This window comes from Apium graveolens, chromosome 2 (genome assembly GCF_009905375.1).
Source record: "Apium graveolens cultivar Ventura chromosome 2, ASM990537v1, whole genome shotgun sequence".
Lineage (NCBI taxonomy): Eukaryota > Viridiplantae > Streptophyta > Magnoliopsida > Apiales > Apiaceae > Apium > Apium graveolens.
Genome location: NC_133648.1, coordinates 66,728,405 through 66,751,127, shown reverse-complemented (window position 1 = coordinate 66,751,127; position 22,723 = coordinate 66,728,405). Strand labels below are relative to the sequence as shown.

Genomic DNA, 22,723 nt, shown 5'->3' with positions numbered 1-22,723 from the left:
TCATTACCTTATTAGTATATTTATAAATAATAATATAAATATTTGTTGTTGACAGTATTTGAACCTGAATCTTGGGTAGGGTATAGATAATAATATAAATTTTGGTTGTTGGTGGGCTTCGAAACGGGAAGTTTTAGTATTGTATAAATAATAATATAAATATTTGTTGTTGGCGAGATTCGAACATGAGAGTTTGAGTAGTGTATATTCTTTTAGTATTTGAATCTAACGGTCATGATCACTTGATTAAAAAAATCTGATAGTTATAAATTGGGATAACCAAACCAACCAAAAAAAGACATACCGACCAAAGAAAGGCATACCAAATTATACTTCATTCCGGTTATTATAATATAGTATTAATATAGATTCTAGTACTTCTGAAACTCAAATGCATAAATATACACGATCAAACAAGTTTAGTTTAGAATTTGAAAGGCAAAGAGAAATGTCACATGGTGAACTGAAAATAATCAATATTGTTTGACTCAATTCAAGCATTACAACTAGTCTCATTGCAACTTTTTATTTAAATACTTCAACGCATGATCAACAGCTTCTGATTCATTTCCTACCAATACCATTGATATGGATAGTCTGCAGGTTTAACATCTCTAAGGAGGTACAATTGGACAAAGGTGTCGACGCAATTTTAGAGTTTTCAAACCACGTCCTTCTTAGAATATATACTCAATTGTAAGCTTATAAGCCATATTAGTCAAAAAAACCACGACATTCAAAAAATGTTCCGGATAAATTGTAATTTCCAAGAATACCAACTTTGCACCGAAAGAAACTAAAGTTTGCCAAAAGAAGAATCTATGGGATCGGTAATCTGACAATTTGTCAAGCTCAAAATTCTCAAATTCGGTAATGAAGATGATATTGTTCGGGACCAATCAGATCCCATTATAAAGTTTTAGCACACGACTCATTCAACAACCACAAATGATGAAGATACGAAGATATGGAATACAAGTTTTGTCCTCGTACACAAAAGTTGCAGTCTCTTTATTACTTGTAGTCAAGTGCACATTTTACAGAAATACACAACAGTTATTATCATCATCGAGTTACATCTATCTTGATCATATGTTACCCAGTAGTGGTTTAAAGTAGTTTAAAATGTACTGAAAGACGATTCCACGAACAATGAGAACACGTTGAGTTACAAGTGTCTTTATCTACCTTGGAGGATATGTAACTCGCAAGCTTAGTATAGCAAGAAAGAATTGCAGTATATAAGCAAGAATTACCTAAAACGCAATGAAGTTGATGGCTTGCAAGAGGTTTTCAAAGCAAAAGCAGTTGATAGCACCTGGAGTACAAGCACCTCAGTAGGAGTAGTGCGCTCCACTCTGAATTTGATGAACTGAAACCTGGTTTTTTCCAACTTATTATCAAAATGAGGAGTGTTGCAGAAGTTGTCCAAGCACAACATGCCACTGCCCAAATGAAGCATGTTAGGGAACTCAGAAAATGCAAATTGTTGAATATACAACTAAAGCAAAACCCAATACTAATAAACAAGAACAACAATCACACAAGACAAAGATTTATGTGGTTCGGAAATTCTAATTCTACAAGCCGTACTAATTTTGTATTGATCTCTCACAATTTATTGTGTTATGATTTTATAATTACATAAGTATTTATAAGAGAAGAAATTAGGCCTATATCAAAATTATAGTCCAAATCTGAAAAGTAGACTAATTCATAAACTAATCTAAATCTGAATCTTAACAGTCCATTTTCATGGGATTAATTAAGAGACTCCACAAACCCAACAATCTCCCACTTGGAGTCTGGCCAATCTTCACTTCACTCTTGTAAGTCTAGTAAAATCAATTCTTCAATCAATAACTCTAACTAGTGCAGTGCCTTCTCATCAATCAATTCTGAAGTCTAGTTGAAACTACGCAAAATTTCAACTTTTCATTCGTAACCACCTTAGTCAACATATATGAAGGATTCTTTCAACCAAGGATTTTCTTCAAGGACAAAGTACCATTGCTTATCAACTTTCTTATAAAGTGATACCTCGACTGAATATGCTTCGTCCTAGCATAGAACACGGGATTCTTCGCAAGATAAATAGCACTCTGACTGTCGCTATAAAAAGCACTGTTCACCTGTTTCTTGCCCAACTCCTCAAGAAAATTTTTCAACCAAATCATCTCCTTGTTAGCTTTAGAGATAGCCATATATTCTGCTTCTGTGGTTGAAAGAGCAACACTCTTTTGAAGAAGAGACATCAAACTAACTGCAGTGCCACCCAAAGTGAAAATATAATTCGTTGTAATTTTTCTTGTATCCAAACATCCACCCAAATCTGCATCAGAGAATCCTTCCAAGATAACATATTTCTTACTGAAATATAGTGCAACCTTGGATGTTCCTTTCAAGTAGCGTAACAACCACTTGACTGCTTCCCAATGCTCTCTTCCTGAATTAGACATAAATTTGCTAACAACTTCCACTGAATGAGCAATATCTGGCCTTGTACACACCATAGCATACATTAAACTGCCAACTGCAGATGCATAGCCATATCTTTCTTACCTTCATCCGTCTTAGGTGATTGCTTCTTTGTGAGATTAAAGTGACTTGCCAACGGTGTACTTCTGGTCTTCGCATGCTGGACACTGAATTTCTGCAACAATTTCTCAATATACTTTTCTTAAGATAATTTTAAAGTACCTTCAGCTCTATCCCTTATAATGCTCATACCAAGTATCTGTTTTGCTGCACCCATATCCTTCATCTCAAACTCCTCAGACATCTGTCTCTTTAACCTGTTGATTTCCCTCATGTTTGATCCTGCTATCTACATGTCATCAACATACAACAACAATATGATATAAGATGAATCAAACTGTTTAAAGTAACAACAATGATCCATAGCACTCCTCGTGTACCCATTCTTCATCATAAAGCTGTCGAACTTCAAGTGCCATTATCTTGGTGCTTGCTTTAAATCATACAAGCTTTTTATAAGCTTGCAAATAAGGTTTTCTTTCCCAGCTACCCGAAATCCCTCTAGCTGAACCATGTAGATGTCTTCCTCAAGATCATGATGTAAGAACGCGGTCTTAACATCTATTTGCTCTAGATGTAACTCTTCTGCAGCCACAATACTTAGCACAATTATAACTGTAGTCATCTTAACAAAGGGAAGAAAATATATCGGTATAGTCAATATCCTTTTTCTGTTGATAACCCTTGACTACTAACCTTGCCTTGTATCTCTTGTTGCCATCATGTTCTTCTTTGATCCTGAACACCCACTTATTCTGTAAAACTTCTTTCCTGCTGGTAACTTTGTTAAAGACCAAGTCTCATTCTTTTCAAGAGAACTCATCTCCTCATTCATGGATGATTTCCACTGAACTGAATCATCCACCTGTACTGCCTCTGAATAATACTGAGGCTCCCCGTCCTTGGTCAATAACATATAATATCCTGAAGGAGAATATCTTTATGGTGGCCTCACACTTCTGCTATATTTTCTTATCTCAGTATGTGGAGTTACTGGAACCATGTCATCAATATTCTCTGAACTCCCACTATTTCCTGCAAGATCTGTTTCTTTAATATCTTTAAGCACTGCTTCCTCTTTATCAGGTTGTTCCTTTATAAACTGAATCGACTACAAGCTTATCCTTATAAACTGCATTCTCATTAAAAGTAACATCTCTACTTCTAACGACCTTCTTAGTCAGTTCATCCCAGAAATGGTAACCCATATCAAATGAGCCATAACCAATGAAGATACACTTCTTTGATTTCGGATCAAGCTTGTCCCTGACGGAATCTTTAACACGGACATAAGAAACATAACCAAAAATTAGGAAGTGTGAAAGATTTACCTCTTTTTTCTGCCACTCTTCTTCAGGAATCTTGAACCCTAAAGGACTTGAAGCTCCTCTATTTATGAGATACGATGTTGTGCTAATTGCATCTGCCCAAAATATCTTTAGAAATCCTGTATATAATCTCATACTTTTGGCCCTCTCATTCAAGGTTCTATTCTTGCGCTCTGCAACACCATTATGCTGTGGTGTCTCTGGAATAGTTTTAATCATTCTAATCCCAAATTCTGTGCAATAACTTTTAAACTCATCACTACCGTATTCACCACCATTATCTAACATCAAACTCTTCACCTTCAAACCGGTCTGATTTTCAACTTCAGTCTTCCACTTATTGAAAGTAGAAAACACATTTGATTTATTCTTCAAAAAATAAACACATACCTTTCTAGTGGAATCATCAACGAAAGTGACATAGTAGCGAGATCCGCCCAATGATGCAAGTGTTGTTGGACCATATACATCTGTATGAACTAGCTCTAACTTCTTAGCCTTGGGGGTCCTCCTTGATTTTGTAAAAGTAACACGTTTCTGCTTTCCAAACTTCCACATTCTTCAACTCTGGAATCTTCCCCTTCGAAGTTAATAGCTTCATACCTTTTTCACTCATATGACCAAGCCTTTGGTGCCACAAAGTTAAAGACTCGGTCTCATCAGCAACTGCATTTGCTTCATAGCTAGATTGTTCAACAATGTACAAAGTCCACTTTTTCTCTCCACAAGAAATAACTAGATTCCCCTTTATAACCTTTTATTGTCCGTCTCTGAAAGTAACTTGATACCCTTCCTTATCTAACTCGCCCAAATATAACAACATCTTCTTCAGTCTAGAAATGTACCTTACATCTTTCAACGTCCAGCTAGTTCCCAAAGAGGTTTTGAGAAAAATAATTCCCATGCCCACAATATGCAAAGTCTCATCATCAGGAAGATGAACTTTACCATAATTTCCAACTCTGAAATTTAACATTAAATCCTTGTAAGGGGTAGCATGAAATGATGCACCAGAATCCATAACCCATGATTCAACCGAACATTCAACACAACAAATCAAAGAATCATCATCCACCATTTCTTCAACTACGTTAGCTGAATTATCCTCTTTACTCTTTCCTTTAGGAGCCGCGGGAGCCGTGCACTGATTCCTGAAGTGACCCTTCTTCTGACAATTCCAACAAACAATATCCTTGCAATCTTTGGATTGTCCTCTCTTCTGTGACTTCGATCTGCTACGCCTCTTATTCTGCCCCTTTTTGAACTTTCTTCCTCTACTCTCAGCACTCAACAAGGAACCTGATGACTCTCCTGGGTTTCTCCTATGAATATCTTCTCCAAGAATCGAATCTCGAACTCCATAAAAAGTCATCTTACCGCTCCCAAATGAATTACTTATAGCAGTGACAAATCCCAACCAATTGTCTGGTAACGAGGATGCCAACAACAATGCTTGTACTTCATCATCGAATTTAACATCCACCGTGTTAGGGATTCGAACATTAAAAGGCAACGAAAAAATTAAAAATTTCGAATCCCTGCTGCAAGATCTATGTATAATGACTGGATAATTATAGAGAATGGATGTTTACCTTAATATAGCTTTCCTTCTGACTATAATGGACGTTCGGATCTTGATGAACCAACATAGCAGCCCTCCTTTCGAAGATCTGCTCTCCAAAGGTATCCACACGAACGTCCGATCGTCCAATGATCACCGGAGCCCGGTACTAGCCGATTTGGTTGCCTCTTTCTCTCACTCTCTCTAGCTTCTCTAAGATGTAGAGCTGCTAGGGTTTTTCTATAAAACCGTGATTAAACTTCTATTTTTTTTACAAATATACATCTTAATGTATATATATAGGGAGAGAGGAGATTTGGGCCTAACCCTAATCATAACGGGCTTCCAAAAGGACCTATTATGATTTTGGGTTTATATTATTATTAAATTCAAATTCTTATATATATACAATTAATCAAGTCTCACTTAATTAATTTAATAATTAAATTTAAATTAACAACGATAAATATTTAAATTCATAATTTAAATAACACTCCATTTTAAACGTTCTTTGTGTCTGACCTTTTAGGTTATTATTACGTTGGCAATAATTTTATTTTCTAATAATAAAATTATAAACAATGAGAGGCATCTAGTAATACAACATTGCTCCCCAAGTAATAATAATAATTGGTGATTCAATTAATCCTTTCGTGAATAATGTATAATGTGATATAATCCCTTTAGCCTTATATTATAGATCAAACTAGAGGCATGCATTGTGTCATCCTCTGTTAACATTTAATCCTTCTTTCCTTGATCAATGATTAAACTATTAAACAAATCAGTGTTTGAGCACGACCATGCATTTTATAGTCTTACTCAATCAAGAGGCCAATAATATCACTCCTTTAATATAAGAGGGCTAAATCTCATCTAAATCATTCATATATCTCATACGATTCATTATATACCCAATGTCTATGTTAGGGCTAAACACGCGCTAATAATTCACACAAGTATACGCGTTCGCAAGTAATATAGAATTATTTCTAGTTCATTTCCACAGAGAATGGCTTTGGTTAACTAAGTAATTTATGCACTTATGCACCGATGATATGGTTATTATCCAATGCTAAGCCGATAACAAATTGGGGTTTTTATTATAACTACGATTAACTAATAATTATAACTAAAAGAGTAAAGAGAGTTGTATATTATATGAGACAAACATGGGATTCTAACTTCATTAAATACTTCATCCAATAGCCTTATTGTTCTCAACCTTAGCATGTAATGGTGATGACACTAATCAGATAACACGAAACTGCTAAACGCCAACTTTCTTTGCACGAATAACATACTACCATACATTAACAAAAGAGATAGAAGTTGAATAGACACCAATTATATTGAGACCCTATATGTCTATAGAATTTGACAACATAAAGGTTTAAAGCACAAGTTATCTATCATGATTACATAGGGCAAGTAAAATGGTTAAAATTACCTACGAATCATGCATAACAATAACACATGAACCTATGCTAGCATGGCAAGTTCTAAATCCTTAACTTCACTGTCACTTCATTAAAGATTAACACATTATCTTATAAGTTTGCGACGCTCATAAGACGAATAAGCACAACCAATACTAGGCTATCATACAATCACCTCACACTAAGGCATCGAAATAATTTAACTAAAGAAATCCATAAGTAAATCCGCTAGAACCCCACGATAACGATTAGCCCATAATCGGACTCATCATCAACGTAGGTTCCGATGAAAGCATGGTATAATAAACTGTTAGATATATTTTATAATGTCATGGCTAATATGATTTGTGTTTAAGTTTTCAGATCTTACTTAATAGGACAAATCAGTACTTAACTGTAAATCAGTACTTATACTGAAGTCAGGACTTAAGATATCAGAACTTAAGTTATCAGAACTTAAGTTATCAGGAGATATTTATCAGGAGATAATCTCAGGACTTAAGGAGACTTTCAGATAAGGCAGGCGGCTGATTGAAAGGAAAGAAGATCAAGACAAATACAAGAAAAAATATGCATGAAGAAGGAATTCTGTGAAGAATAGAATACTTGGAAGAAAAGATAACTAGTTGATATATTTTAGGAAGCTGAATTATATTCCATATCAATTAGAATATTATCTTGTAACTGTGTAGTATATAAACACAGATATAGGGTCTACACTATATGTGTTATCTTAATCGAAGTTATTATTCATTATAACCCTAGCAGCTCTCGTGATAATTTATTCATCACTGAGAGAGGACAGTTCCATATTGTAATAGAGTTTATTGTGTTGAATAAAATCTGTGTTCTGTTACTTGAGTTCTTATATTCGATTTAATTGTAGTAAACACTGTATTCAACCCCCTTCTACAATGTGTGTGACCTAACATAAACGTAGTCTTTATACTGAATAAATAATAAAACCAAGTACGAAACAAGAGTAAGGTTCACAAATAAAAAAACTAGCATCCAAGTTACAACTTAGAACTAAGATTCACAAGTAAAAATAAGATCTTCTTCGTCTTCGTTGAATCGTGCTAACACGGTCTTCTTACGGCTCTCCTTGTGCTCTGGTACGTCCCTCTCTTGGAAACGTCCTTTATTTAAGTATATATAGCAGCCCATGCAAGTAGAAGTCCTCCAAATTAGAATTTAAATAGAATTAAGATTCAAATCTCCCGACTCGGCGCGGTCGCGCGCTTCATCAGCGCGGGCGCGCTGTCCTCCTGTTGTGTGGGCGCGGACGCACGTAGACCAGCATGATCGCACCGTGCTTCTAGAAAAGCTTCTTTTTTTCTTTAATTCTTGCTGCAATTGAGTTGGCTTCCCAAGCTTTATTATTTGGACACCATCCTAACACCATATTAGCATCAAAACAATGATAATTCACCTGATTCTTAGAATAATGACTGAAATGCAAAAACACTAGAAAACACATTAAAATACCAATAACTTGAGTACAATTGCATCAATTCAAAACTTAATAGAGCATTATAAAGTGTCATAAATGTGACGCCCTCCAAACCCGGGTCAGAAGTTTGGGGCTCACAACGCACACCACAATATTTAAACCTGTATATAAAGTATTATATGCATTGACCCTTCTGTACACAATCACGGATCGCGACAGTTTAAAGTATGAAAACAAGACACAACCTTAACTTTTATTACATCGCACCAAAACCCAACTAGTTTAACTTACAATTGCTAATGATATCGTTGTTATAATCTTGCATAACTCACCTACACTATAAAGCTTCTGCTAGCTCGATCCAATTTAACCGGAACCCTACACTACAAGAAAAAAGCTAATAGACATCAGTTTTTGGCCGATGTCTTTTTGTTTTTTGACCGATGTCTTAGTCGCCGATGTCTATTCTAGACATCGGCCAAAAACCGATGTCTGTACTAACATAAACATCAGTTTTTAGCAATTTTCTGATGTCTGAGATCCTATTTTTTACAAAATATGTTAAACTATATTATTTTTATGTGATAATTAAATCAACTATAAGCCATTGAACAATTGATAACACAACAAATAAAACGTTTAGACATCAGTTTTTAAATCAATTTTGATGTCTAAGAATACCTTAAACATCGCCTAAAAACGATGTCTTTAAGCTGTTAGACATCGGTTTTTTTAAAAAAAAAATGATGTCCAAAGATATATTAGACATCATTTTTGGGCGATGTCTATTGACTTAAAGATATCGTTTTTTAAAAACAAAACCGATGTGTTATTGCATCTTAGACATCACTTTTAGGCGATGTCTTTTTCTATATAGACATCGATTTTGTTTATAAAAAAGCGATATTGATTAAGATGTTAGATATCGGTTTTGGAGGATGTCTATGTGTATAAAAACATCAATTTTATTATTTTAAAACTGATTTATATGTATTGTTTAGACATCATTTTTGCCTGATGTCTATACCTGTTTTCAACATCATCTTTTTATTTAAAGAAGTGATGTATATTATATTTGTAGACATCGCTTTTACAATGAAAAAATTGATGTTAATAAAAGTTTTAGACATCAATTTTACAAAAAATATGATGTAGATGTTACCAATAGACATTACTTTTCAAGGCATCATAAATAAAATTAATGTCTATATAAGCAAACACAAAATTTTAAAATTGCACGCGCATTTGCAATATCCGTAATCCAGCCATAAATACCATTCACAACATACATCCAACAAATATCAATCCGCAAAATCGACATCATCAATCCGGATAACCAACATCTACCAATCCGCAAAACAAACATCTACCAATCCGCAAAACCAACTCCTAAATAACTACATGCACTAGCTAGTCCACAACCATAATATCAAATGTTCAGATCTACATAACTTGTCCAAAACCAAAGTAGCACTGGAAACTGTTCAAAAGTGCTCTGGATATATCCGAGAGCTTCAACACGTACTTCATCAAATTGCTCCTCGGTGTAACACATGCGAGTCTTCTGTAGCCACTGAAAATTGGTCATAATCATCTATGCTTTCCAGAACTGCATTATATAACCTACATAACCAAATTTTTAACACATAAATTAACACAAGTGAAGTAGAATTCATGTTTCATAAACATTTCTATCTGTGTGTGTTATGAACTTGCATTCTCAATGTAGGTGTTCAAATTAACCTAAACATTAAAGTTTAACTTTATAATGGCTAATGAATACTGAAGTAGACAGATATCCTTCAATGTTTAACCACCATATATATTGAACTGCTCATGGAAAACAGGAACAGAGGAGAAATCATAAATACCTTCCACATCAACGTACACATCATGTTTAGATGTGCGCATACGATAAGATCAGTACATAAAGATAGCCCCAAGTAACAGAAGAACGAAAGCACCAGAAGTCACACTAGTAATTACAGCCTTAAGTTTTGATTTTCTGGTAGAACCTGCCACAGTATTTAAAACCTAAGAATGACTTAAAGTCATATTGATGATTCTGGAGCTGTGCAACGGCCTGAGTATATACCTGGGATAGAGGAACCTGAAACACAAGGTTCCTGAAGACTACTACCACAAGCGAGATGTGTTCCTGAAAAGCTGTCACGAGCAAGGTTGATGTATTTCTATAACCGGGATTAGTGGATCAATGTTATTATTCCATTTGTTCTGAAATGAGTTGTCTTATTTGATCATGGAGTGTTTAAACGTCAAATAGACAGCAAAGTATGTTATGAACTTACTTGAATACAGGAACTGAAAATAATGGCACGGGAATTCTTCCGGTTAGATCGTTGGATGAAAGATCCCTGAGAAGAAGGGATAACAACATTAATATGGTCCAGATTCCAGATGTATTTATAACCAAAAGTGGAGGTAAGAAAGATAAAATTATTTAACGTTGCATTCGTTGACAGCACTTGCAAAGGTGACAAAAAATTGATTACTCTGTTAAGCTTTTAACGCAAGTGAGTGATGATTGTATTCATTTAAGTAGTTCTCACTAATTACCCTAATATCAGGAGAGTACTGCTGCTGAAAATCAAGCATTCTCATTTTTTTGCATATATAAGGTCCGAAACAAGAGGTCTCTCTCTGTTTTGTCTTTTCTACAGTTAAAAAGACGTTTTAACTGTTGCCAAGATAGTCTGGTAACTCTCCGGAGAGATTATTATATTCCAAGTCTCTGTGTTCAAAGAAATCCACTAGCCCAAGTTCAATATGAAAGTAAAAGTAGTAATGCAGGACTACCTAATTTTATTTTTATTTTTGCTAAATAGGACTACCTAATTAATAACAATAACCAGTGCAATAATGAAGGATAATCAGAGAAAGCAAACACCAAACAGATGTATTAACATAACCTTCACCTACTTGTGTGTGTTTTACTGACACTCCAACTATAAAATAATACAGAATGACCATAGCTATTAAAACACAAATCTACTTAAACTAACGTAAAATTACAAAGTGGCAACTGCTTATTGTTGAATAAATAATTAATTTCCAAAAATAATTAAGTTTTTTTATAATCTGTATTTTATTAAAAAGAAAGTGAATCAAGAATTTAGTTTCTCAATCAATAAGGCATATTATATAATTGTTTCAAATATTTTTATATTAAGTTATTACAATAAAAATACTATTTATTTTAAGAAATTTACATAGATTATAATTAAAAAATAATATAAGAAATATTAATAGACTAGCACTTTGCAGTTGACATAACAACTGTTTAGATTTTAAAATTTTACTATGGAAACAAGAAAAAGAAAGGGCAACAGATGAAACAATGTATTGGCAGTGCTTTGAGAATGAACGACAGTAAGACACATATAAAGAAAAAAAACAAGATTTCTAGGCGGCCTATATTTTACATGTGGAGGTAGCATAATCAGTAGCTACATAAAAGCATTAAAAAGGATAGAGAATTGAATGGTACAAACATCTCTGAAAAACTCACATAGGATACGCCTGAGGGTTCTATCATATACAATTGAGGCCCATCTCTGCCATAACCTCCAAGAAATACTCCACAACCAAACGGCCTGCAGTACTATAATTTAAGGTGTGCAAAAGAGCATACTAGAAAGACTAAAAGGTGGAATACAATAAGCAAGTCCCTGCATATCTGAACAAACCTGAGCCACCAATAAAGTGTGCACAGATGCACATAACTAGCAACAAGTTCTTTCACTGAAATTTGGTCACCATATATACTGCACAACCAATAAACCAGCATGAAATGATAAACAATCTGCATATGATAGGAATTTGGCTAACTCCAATTAATTACAAACAATTTAGTTTTAAAGCAGAAGTCATGCGCTCTTTATCAAATTTTTCAAAATAAATACCTCATAATTAATCCTGGATGAAGTCAACAAATATTTTATTACATGATATGCCTATAAATAACACCAAATGGTAACAGATATGTTAATATGTTCAAATTTAATTGATATTATATATATATATAACACAGTAATTTATCACTCGAGGGGAATGGAGACATCCAGACACTTGACCACCAGCATGCCTCACCTTGACTCCAGACCAGGTATGACTTGTGATGTAAAAACTATTTAGCCTGGATAATATAATTGTCCCTATAGAGCCCTTGGTTTGATGACTTCCATCTCTTACACGAAATCGACACATTATGTTCAAAAAAAATTGTTTCTTTTATAATTTATTTTTAAGTGTGCGGTTCTTAAATCTTAACTAGCATTCTCAAAGCCAACCCTCAAGCAACAAATAGGAATATATACATCACCGTCTAAGTTTACTGAAATATTTGAATATATACATATAAACAACAATCCTACTGCTGAAAAATCACTCTTCAAATAGTTATTATGAGTAATAAAAAACAGCATTAATCATAAATGTACAGATAAATGACGTGTTCATCTCTACACATAACACGAGACCAACTAGGGCAGGGCTTAACGAAATAGTAGTTCCAGTCTTTTATTCAATTACTCGAGTCGTTCAAACTCTTTAAAATCTCAACCAAAGCTTCACCCAAACAGCAGTCTCCAGGTGACCCTTTCCCACTTTTCAGTGATCCTGCATGTAAATATCTTTCTTATTGCAACTTATTTTACGTAGTCACGTTGATATGGATGGAAGCTTATTAGATTCATATCAGCTCTGAATTTTCGAATTTGCAAATTGACTTGATTAATCAGAACTCTTTCCGTGTATTGAAGATGGTACTAAACTTTAAGAACAGGATAGCAGTCCTTTCAATCTATAACCAAGTTTGGCATCCACAAAGACATGTGACAAGAAGAATTATGGACATGTATTATATGTGGACACCTGCAGTAGCTGTCCACATTTACAACTCATGCTTGTGAAGGAAAGAAGCAACAGTAGTATCAAACTAGATTGTCTATAGAGGCACTAGATAAAATTTCAATACTGAGGGATGATATATAGAGATATAATTCCAAAGGAAATTACCCAATGAACTCCAATGCACGAACACAATCAATTACACATTAAAATAAAATTGAGCACAATACATCTATAGAATTATAATTTCACTGAAAATCAATTAGATAATTTTTAGATGATAACTAAATAACTACAATGAAGCTTACCCATATAAACACATTACCTGGTCTTTTGAAGGCATATGATGTGCTGATGTACCTTATGCGGCATTTTGGACAATCTCTGAAAACCACTGGGAATTGTTATGGACCTCTGCCAATGGATTTACAATAAACCCACTACCATTCTGGAGACGTACTCTTCTATTCTCCGGTTTGATTCTGTTCTTAATTGCCATGTTGTGCCTAATAGCCTCCGTTGATGCAGAAATCTGACCTTCTGTTCCCCTCCAGAGCTTAGAATATAAAAACTCTGCACCAGGCAGCTTGCAGCACGTGGTTCCTGCAGAGCGAGTAACTGATATCCTTCCAGCTGACACTGCCAAATCAAGTGAAATCTCATCCAAGGCCAGCTCTAGACCATGGACACGGGATTCAAAAGAATGCATACTATTTTGGGATGTCCCAATAAATCCCTACAATTAACGGTTACAGTAAAAAAAAGCTTAATAATGTAAGTAGAATTTTTCAGAAACCTGAAAAACCAGAATTCATGTGTGATGTGTCAAACATTACATAGTAGACAGCAAATAAAGGCAAAAAGGTATATGGGCTTCATTGGCCTATTTCTCCTCCATCGTAGAAATAAGTAATAAGGCTAAGATCCCAATTGTATGACACTAATTTAGAGGACTAATTGGGATTTAGCAACTTGACATTCTTCATTCCCACAAAAGGCATGCTTAGATACGTTAAAACCGTGTATCAAGATAGAAATGAGGAAAAAAAAACTATTCTACATGTATCAAAGATTTTTCTTTGTTCTTCCCCCCAGCTATCCAGGTTGCCAAAGGAATACATAGTTACATAGTTTAATAATACTCCCAAAAGGCAGCATCCAAAATATATTACGACTTTCATGTTGCTACAATGATATACTCGGGAACATATACTTTCATGAGAAAGTATATTTCCAAAGGTTAAGCATTTTACCTGAAGTAAATTAAACAAACTGGATTGCTGGTTTTCAAGTTGAAGAAGCTGCTTGCGAATCAAGACTAGATCCTCATTCTCTTTATGATTCTCATGATTTTCGACGGCAATGTTAAATTTTGCCACTGGTTCTGACATTTCATCACAAGAAAGGACACTCGAGGCAGCTTTAGACCCGTCAAAATTGTGCGTATTTCCCTCAGAGTTCCTACTGAAAAGTTCCCGTCTTGTTTCAAGCTTTGTAAATCTATTGATCTCCTCGACGCCTTTGTTGCATAATTTCTCATTCCTAAATTTAATATCTTCTAAACTACGGACAATGGGGTTGCAGTTGCGATTTTCTTGTTAGGAGGCTTTTTATGATCAAGTTTTCTAAACATAGCTGGTCCTGTTTTCCTGTCACTAGACTCTGGAGGATTTCTTTTACCAGCAATCGTCGCGGAGGAAGGAGAGACCTTGCTCATCTGAGAAGGTACAGAATTAATAGAGCGAGTAGATTTGGGGCCAGAAGAATGGCGTGCATTATTAGGAACTTCTGTCATAACAAAATAAAGATTGCATTAAAAATATTGCAAGATACATCAACTTCTTTTTTGAGCAATAATAGCTATGAACTAAGTTTTCATATGGCTTAAAGATAACATCAACATAAATTCCATATGCAATAAAGCAAACAATACAAATCTTTTTTTGTTCGTTAGTCAAAGAAACACATTAAAAGCAATACCTTTCGAAGAGGATTGAGATTCGGAAAGCGGTAAAACCTCATCAACTGCATCTGGAATTTCCCTCCAAGCTTCCACCATCAGAGTCATAGCCTCTCTCACTACTTTCACTAATAAAATATCGAGAAACACTAACCTCAATATTTAAAATAGCAATTCTGCCTGCACATTAATACCTAGTATAAATTAGGGTTTCAATTTAAAAAACCCCCAATTTTCAAATCTAGGGTTTCAATTTAAAAAACACACAATTTTCAAATCCAGGATTTTCAAAATTCTAAATTAATGGTTAACATTCAGGTTAATCCAAGTTTATAAAATGAAAAAGGAGGAGAAATAAACCTAATTTCAGTGCAAATGTGAGAGTACAAAGAGTGAGCGCAGTTGCTTTGGTTGAGTAGATTGCAGCAGAGGCGAGAGGTCGGAGAAAGTACGACCGAGACCACGGCAAAACAACGGTGAGACTCCGGTGAGAGTTTGAGAGTGAGAGAGAGAGACAGTTTGTGTGTTTTAGAAAGAGGTTGAGACGGACGAGAGAGAGATGGTGAGTGAGAGAGAGGGAGAGAGAGTTTGGGTGGGAGAGAACCGGTGATGGGAGAGGGAGAGAGAGTTTGAGAGAGATTGACGAGGGAGAGAGAGTTTGAGAGAGAGAGAGGGCGTTTTTAGTTTTTAGTTTAGATTTTTTTAATTAATTTGTCTGAAGATAGGGAGAGTGAGTTCGTTAAGGGAAATTGGCTAAGGGAGGAAAGAAATGGGGTTTTTGCCGCGTTCATTTTTTTTTTCAAAATATAGACATCTAAATAAAGCGATGTCTATTAACAACATAGATTTCGCATTTTCGCGGGATGATGTCTATAACAGTTTAGACATCAGTGGCAGATTCGACTTATATCTAACATATGATGTCTATTCACCTTTTTTTTGTAGTGCTAACTCGCACACTGAACAAGGAATCCTCGTTACCAACACTTTCTTCTTCAACTGTTGAAAACATAAAAAATTTTGCAAGAGTGAGCTTACTAGCTCAGCAAGTAATAATAAAAGCAATTGAGGTTAAACAATCACTAATTGAAATGATTCAGAAGAATCAAGTTTCTGAATAAGCAATGATTAGAATTGGATATTCACTTTTCATTTTAAAAACCAAGGTTAGGCTGCTGATCAGTCACGCACTAACCCCGAGCAAGGCTCCCAACTTTGCTCTATATACTGGATCCAAGGCACGCATTGGCCTATTATGACCACGAATCTGGTCTGACCACGAATCTGGTCCACATTTATAAAACCATCCAATTCTAAAACAATTCAATATGATAAGCAATGTAAATCAATAAGCTGAATCATAAATAACATTTATCTTGAAGCATAGCGTGATTCATAACACCCTAAAGGCACAACAGGGAATTCAAAAGGATTGGCTTTCAATCAAGGAAAGATTTAGAAAGTAAAAGACCAAGGGTTCAAGGGTTCCAAGAATTGGTCTTCTGTTAAACAAGGAATAAGGGTTGGTATGTCAAGCAATTCAATATCAGAAATCTGTATGTGGTAGATATGTATTTGTGGAGTAGTATCGTATGTGTATGGCTCGTACCTGGGAATTCAACAATCAATGGTTTATGAAGAACAAGGCTTCTAGCTCAAGATCAAGAAGAATCAGGGTTAAATGTTAAATAGTTTAAAGCACTTGCAATATAAAATAGGAATTATTTTGAATAATAGTGACATGTTATGAAAACAGTTCGAAAATATTTACAATATATCTTGAAGAGAAGTTCAGAAATACTTGCCTTATCATCGATGATTTCCACTTTACTTGTACTCATCTAATAGTTTTACTTATAAACCATTTTCCTTCTCTTTCTATGTCTTTCTTCTATTTATCAATCACTTGCCTTCACTTTCGACGTTTCAATCCTATTTATGGATCATTGGTTTCCTCTTCTATGCCTTTCTGACTCTTCTAGGCATCACAAGTATCTATCAATTATTCATACTCGTACTATTCTAATCGTCACATAGACGTCATAAGTTTTTATCTACCCTTCGTTTCACCCAAATCCGACATACAGATTGAAAGTTATGAATAAAACAGTCAAACCATAACCACATAGGCATATAATACATCAATCAATGAACACGTAGCACATAACACATAAGGTATTCGATCAAAATATTTTTTCAAAGAAGATTTTGGGTCAAAATGATTTTCCAGGTATTTATTACGAATTTTTGAACATTTTTCGGAATTAAAACGGGACTCCAAATCAATTTATAATTAAATAATAAGGTTCGAACACCCGAATCTGACTTTAAAATAATTTTATAATAATTATCGAGCTTTGAAAATAATTTTAAATAATATTTTAAAACTCGAAACTATTTTTCGAAATTTTTAAATTAATTTTAAATAATTAAATCCAATTAAATAATCAATTAAAATTAATTAATAACTAATTAAATTAATTAATCAATTAATATTTAAATTAATTGACTAATTAAATAATTAATTATCAACTAAAATTAATTAATTAAATAATTAAGATTTATTTTTATATAAAAGTAATTTTCAGAAATTAAATAATGAATTTTTGGAATTTTTTAAATAATTAAAACAATTTTCTGAAAATATTATAAAAATAAATTAAATTTTTATAAAATTTTAAAACAACAATCTCGTTCTTGCAATAGTTTCAAACAACAATACGAAATTTGCAACTTTTGCAAACTGGGGGTTTTAAATGATAATTAACCATCGTCTTCCCCGTTACTGCCGTTATTCCGGCCACCTAAAACCACACCCAGAATCGGCTGAAATTAACAAGAAGCAAAGCTCTGGCTTCCAGGAACAGTATCGTACAAACACAAATCACAAACACTTCCTGAACAAGCCGGAAAAACTGATCAAAGTTTACGCCGCCGTCGACCTCAATTTTCCGACCAACGGCTTCTGGCTATCATTTGCTCATCACAATTATACCAATAAATTCGTCTTTCAACGATCTACAATTCTGCACAATCAATTTTATCCAATAATCCTTAACAAAGAAACGCCTAATTTCTGATTAAGAACATTCAAGCATATAAACCCTAATTTTAAAATCCGAGAATCAAACATCAATTTGGACATGTTATTGAACTCGGTTTTTGACATATAATATATCGAAATGACCAGGAAGAAAAGATCTACATGATTGTGCTATCAAATCACATCAAAAACATCAAGAACAAAATTCCTAATTTAATCTATAATTAATTCGAAATAAAATAATTAAATCAGAAAAATACCTTGATTTATGCATAAAAACGGATGATTGATATGAAAGTAATTTTCGAGAGTTTCGTTTTGATATGTTGCACACCCGAATCGGAGTTCGATAACGCCTTCGTTCGTGCGCTTGATTTTAAAGAATGCGGTTTTAATTCGACATTTTCTCTGTATTTTACAAGATTTTACTGACTGATTATGATTACATGAATAAAATGAAATAATAAGAGGGCTATATATATTTTTGGAATATTGGCTCATTTTGGATCGTCTTGGATCGTTAAATTAGTTACTTAGCCACTAAGTAACTGGAAAAACGATCCGATTCGATACCCGTATTGGATAATTATCCAAACCGGGATTCTTATAAAACACTATATATGAAAATAACGTAATAATATCCCGTCTTTCAAAAATACGAGTTTTGTTGGTTCACCGAAATGATTATCGTATCGAAAATCTTGCGCCGGGCCGCGCATGGGTCAAACCGTAATCCCGATCGAAAAAGTCAAAACACGGAAAATGTCCGGAATTACCAGATTAGGTTAGGAAAGAGTTTTCGGAAGAGTTTCGGGTTGTAAAAACGTAAAAACGGTTGAAGTCGGACGATTCCCGGCTTTATAAAATAATTTGATAATTATTCAGAAAATAATTATTAAATTCATAAATCAATATAAAATCATTTAACAGCCCAAAAATTACCAGAAAAATACCGTAATTATCTATATTTTATTATGGTTATAATAAAATTAACAAACTTATACTATATCACGTATAAACATTCACATATTCACTCCAATCATCAGATAATTCACCGAAAATCATATAATAATCATATAAAATTATTTATTAATAAAAATAATTACACGCGATATCCCGGATGTTACATCCTTCCCCCTTAAAAGGATTCTGTCCTCAGAATCATACTAAGGATCAGATAATGATATATTCAAGTATCTCACTTCCATTTTCTCAGGTTGATCTTTCAACCCTACAACTTTTCATAAACTTTTATTCGCAACATCACTCACTACTTAACAGCCTCTTATTGGCATCACAATCTATCTGATGCTCATATAATTCAACTCAAGTCTCCTTTTTATATATAATGGAGCTAAATTATTCTTCCTGAGTGTACACGTATAAATACCTTATGAATCTGCTAAAAGTGTGGCAGTGAAGCCAACTTACTTACACTTATCCTGACTATTTTACTGTCTCAAAAGGATTAGCATAATTCTTACTAATTATCCTTTCTTCATAATTCTAGTAATTCGTGCTCATGAACGTTTGTAATAGCTACTAGTTATTGACCCCATTCCCATAGGTTTCTCTATTCAGTTAACTTAGTTCATAATCACTTCCAATCGCATTCCAGGCTCTTTAATCGTTCTTTTAATCTTCTCGTCTATCCATAATTGATATACTGGAACCATGGCATATTAGATTTCTAACGTTCTCGAAATTACTCCAGAGTTAAGAATTAGCACGAAAATCTCGACTAGATATGACTAACGCACAAACTTATCACTATATCTTATTTTCCTTGAATCACAGTTGAGTATATCCGCCGAGCTAACATCTCTTACCAATTTGAAGAAAGTACACTAACCTAGAGGCATCACCGGCATATTTTTAACCCATATTATCATTTATTTTGATTCTAAGGAGTTCTCATACGAAACTGACCGCAATGCTTTCCTTGACGTCTAATCACATATAACGTTTATTCTTTCCTTATGCCATACTATCAGAAAATTTTCTTTGACATCTATGTCTCGTATCATATCTTCGGAGTAGCTTTAATCTCTTGAGTTATCGCCGTTCAACCAAATTCCAATCTTTTTAGTCCCGCCTTATTTAATATCCATTCATCTAGGAGTAGTACATTCCATTCTTGTTCGACATAATTTATCGTATTCCGAATACTCTTGTCAAATTTTAAATTACACCATATTGATTATCTACAATTAGTTTCTGGATCTGATGACATACCACCATTTCTTCAAGCAGCGACTAACCCACTTATGGGATAAACTGTTTATTACTAAATAAAAATGATCAGGTTTAAATAACCTATTAATGATAATACAATTAATGATTTCCTCACCTTTGGTTTTCAGGTGGCATCACCATGACATTTCTTGGAGAAATATATCCATCTAGTCTTTGATTTCCCGCCTTAATTCCTTGATACGTGTAACATTTGCTAATCTATCCCACCATTTCTTTCTTCATATATGGCCACCAATAATTTTCCTCTAAATCTCTATACATATTGGAACTTCATGGATGTATTGAATATCTTAGGTTATGAGCTTCTTGTAAAATTCCATTCTTCAATTCTGTCACTGGTGGAATCCCATATTCTGAAATAAAATCTGGGAATGCCTTGATCATCTTTTTGAGTATATATATATATATATATTTTTCTTTTAACGGTTAATATATTAATCTATTATTTTCCCTTGATATTTCTTTACCTTCTCTACCAATTCTGGCTGAAAATCATACTATACATCTTTGCATTATTCGGTTTGCAAATTCTGGCTTCCAATTTTAACTTTTAAAATTCTTTGTATGATTCTTCTGACACCGTCGACACGTTCGGTCTTTCCTTTCTGGTCTGTTACTACGTTTGCTTTACTTGGGTAATAGTTAATCGTGCAGTCATAGTCCTTGCTCAACTCCAGCCATCTTCGTTGTCGTTCATATTACCCATATCTTACCTATATCCTGGCATCTTATATGGTTTCTGTTGGATTTTAATCGTAGCGGAGGCATGGTAAAACACTTTTTACACATAAAATCCAAATAAAAGCATATAAATCGTGGTAAAAACATAGGGATCGATTACTAACCTTTAATATGCGATCCAAAAGCAACGATCGGAGATCCTTATCAGCTGCTCCTCAAACGTGAAGCACTCCACCGGTATCCACCAAGAAAACGACGTTAAGGAGGAGGAGGAGGTGAAGAGAATTGGGTTTTATAAAATTTTGGGGTTGGAATAAAAATAGGGTTTATAATAGTATATTTATAGGCAAAATTTTCAGCTGAAATTTTCCCATAAATATTATTATTATTATCCCATTTATTATTCTCATTAATAATTAAAACACCTTTTAATTATTAATCCTTTTTCTAAACACTTTAGAAATAATTCTCTCTCTTGATTTAATTTCCAAAAATTAAATCCTTTAATTAATAATATTAAGAACTTTTCTTAATTAATTTATAATCAATTAAATCTCATTTAATCAATTATTAAATTTGCCAATTAATTATTTATTTCATAAATAAATAATTATTAGCCATTATTAATTAATTCCTCCACCATTAAATCATTCTCTTTTTATGGTGTGACCCTGTAAGTTCAATATTAAGCCAGTAGTAGAAATAAATAATAATAAAACTATTTTATCATTATTTATATAAATTCTCTAATTTATTAAATATGATTAATTAATTAATCACATTTATTCTACATCGTGAGGGATACTTCTCAGCATATCGCGACTATCCGGATAATACGAATTCACTGCTTAGAATACCAATAACCTATTCAGTGAATAGTTACCGTACAATAAACTCCTTCTACCCCACAATGTCCCGATTAAATACAAGGCATGGATCTCGTGTCAAGCCTATCTAATTTAATCACTTGCTTACCATTTACTATGCTTAGTTCTATGCAAATTAGAAACTCCTTTCTAATTTCATTTACTCTGGCCAGAGATTCCTGAACTAGCATAAGTGGATCAGCCTTGAATATTCGCTTCCTTCACTAGAAGGGGTAGATCCTTTATTGATCATACACTATCTTCGTGTACAAATTCCTATACCCAGTAGAGCCCTAATAATTGTCCCTGGAGACTAAGAACTAAACCAAAGCATAATTCAGTGTACACAAGATGACTATGATGACCTCAAGTCTAAGGATACTTGTACAACTATCACTATGTGAACAACTGCTGACACGTGAGTGAACTCCATCAGTTGTTCAGCTGGGCGAGTCATGTTCAGTGAACTTATTCTATAATAAGCACCTACATACTATCTATAGTGTCACCACACAAATGTCTATGAGAACAGACATCCTTCATAATGAAGCAAGCATAGTATGTACCGATCTTTGCGGATTATTAATTACCAGTTAGTAATCCTACGACCAGAAACTATTTAAGTTTAGAGTTATCATCTTTTAGGTCTCACTATTATGATCTCATCATAATCCATAAAAAGCTTTACTCTAAACTATGGTATATCTTATTTAAACACTTAAATAGATA

General features: G+C 33.9%; 1 protein-coding gene across 16 annotated transcripts; it reads right to left on the bottom strand.

Annotated features, from left to right (window-relative positions):
* Positions 1-9,508: 9,508 nt before the first annotated feature.
* LOC141707490 (uncharacterized) lies at positions 9,509-15,847 on the bottom strand. Of its 16 annotated transcripts, none has more exons than XM_074510684.1 (10): positions 15,509-15,847; positions 15,169-15,328; positions 14,442-14,976; positions 13,514-13,924; positions 12,027-12,104; positions 11,832-11,933; positions 10,629-10,694; positions 10,415-10,485; positions 10,191-10,334; positions 9,509-9,942 (listed from the first exon to the last, which is right to left on the bottom strand). In XM_074510684.1, the coding sequence occupies exons 4-9, from the start codon at positions 13,558-13,560 to the stop codon at positions 10,240-10,242; spliced, it is 459 nt and encodes a 152-aa protein (XP_074366785.1). In that variant the 5' UTR covers positions 13,561-13,924; positions 14,442-14,976; positions 15,169-15,328; positions 15,509-15,847; the 3' UTR covers positions 9,509-9,942; positions 10,191-10,239. The 16 variants fall into 16 exon arrangements, 3 of the variants coding, with proteins under 3 accessions (XP_074366785.1, XP_074366784.1, XP_074366786.1); XM_074510683.1 differs by having other exon boundaries at positions 10,415-10,511; positions 11,849-11,933; XM_074510685.1 differs by lacking the exon at positions 9,509-9,942 and having other exon boundaries at positions 10,256-10,334; positions 10,415-10,511.
* Between the last annotated feature and the right edge of the window lie 6,876 nt (positions 15,848-22,723).

Bases quoted from the DNA above. Each gene is read 5' to 3' on its own strand.
- LOC141707490 (XM_074510683.1), bottom strand. From the start codon at position 13,560: ATGCCGCATAAGGTACATCAGCACATCATATGCCTTCAAAAGACCAG. The intron at 11,934-12,026 runs GTTTGTTCAGAT...ATAGTACTGCAG, and splicing joins ACACTTTATTGGTGGCTCAG to GCCGTTTGGTTGTGGAGTAT. The intron at 10,335-10,414 runs GTATATACTCAG...ATACTGTGGCAG, and splicing joins TTCAGGTTCCTCTATCCCAG to GTTCTACCAGAAAATCAAAA.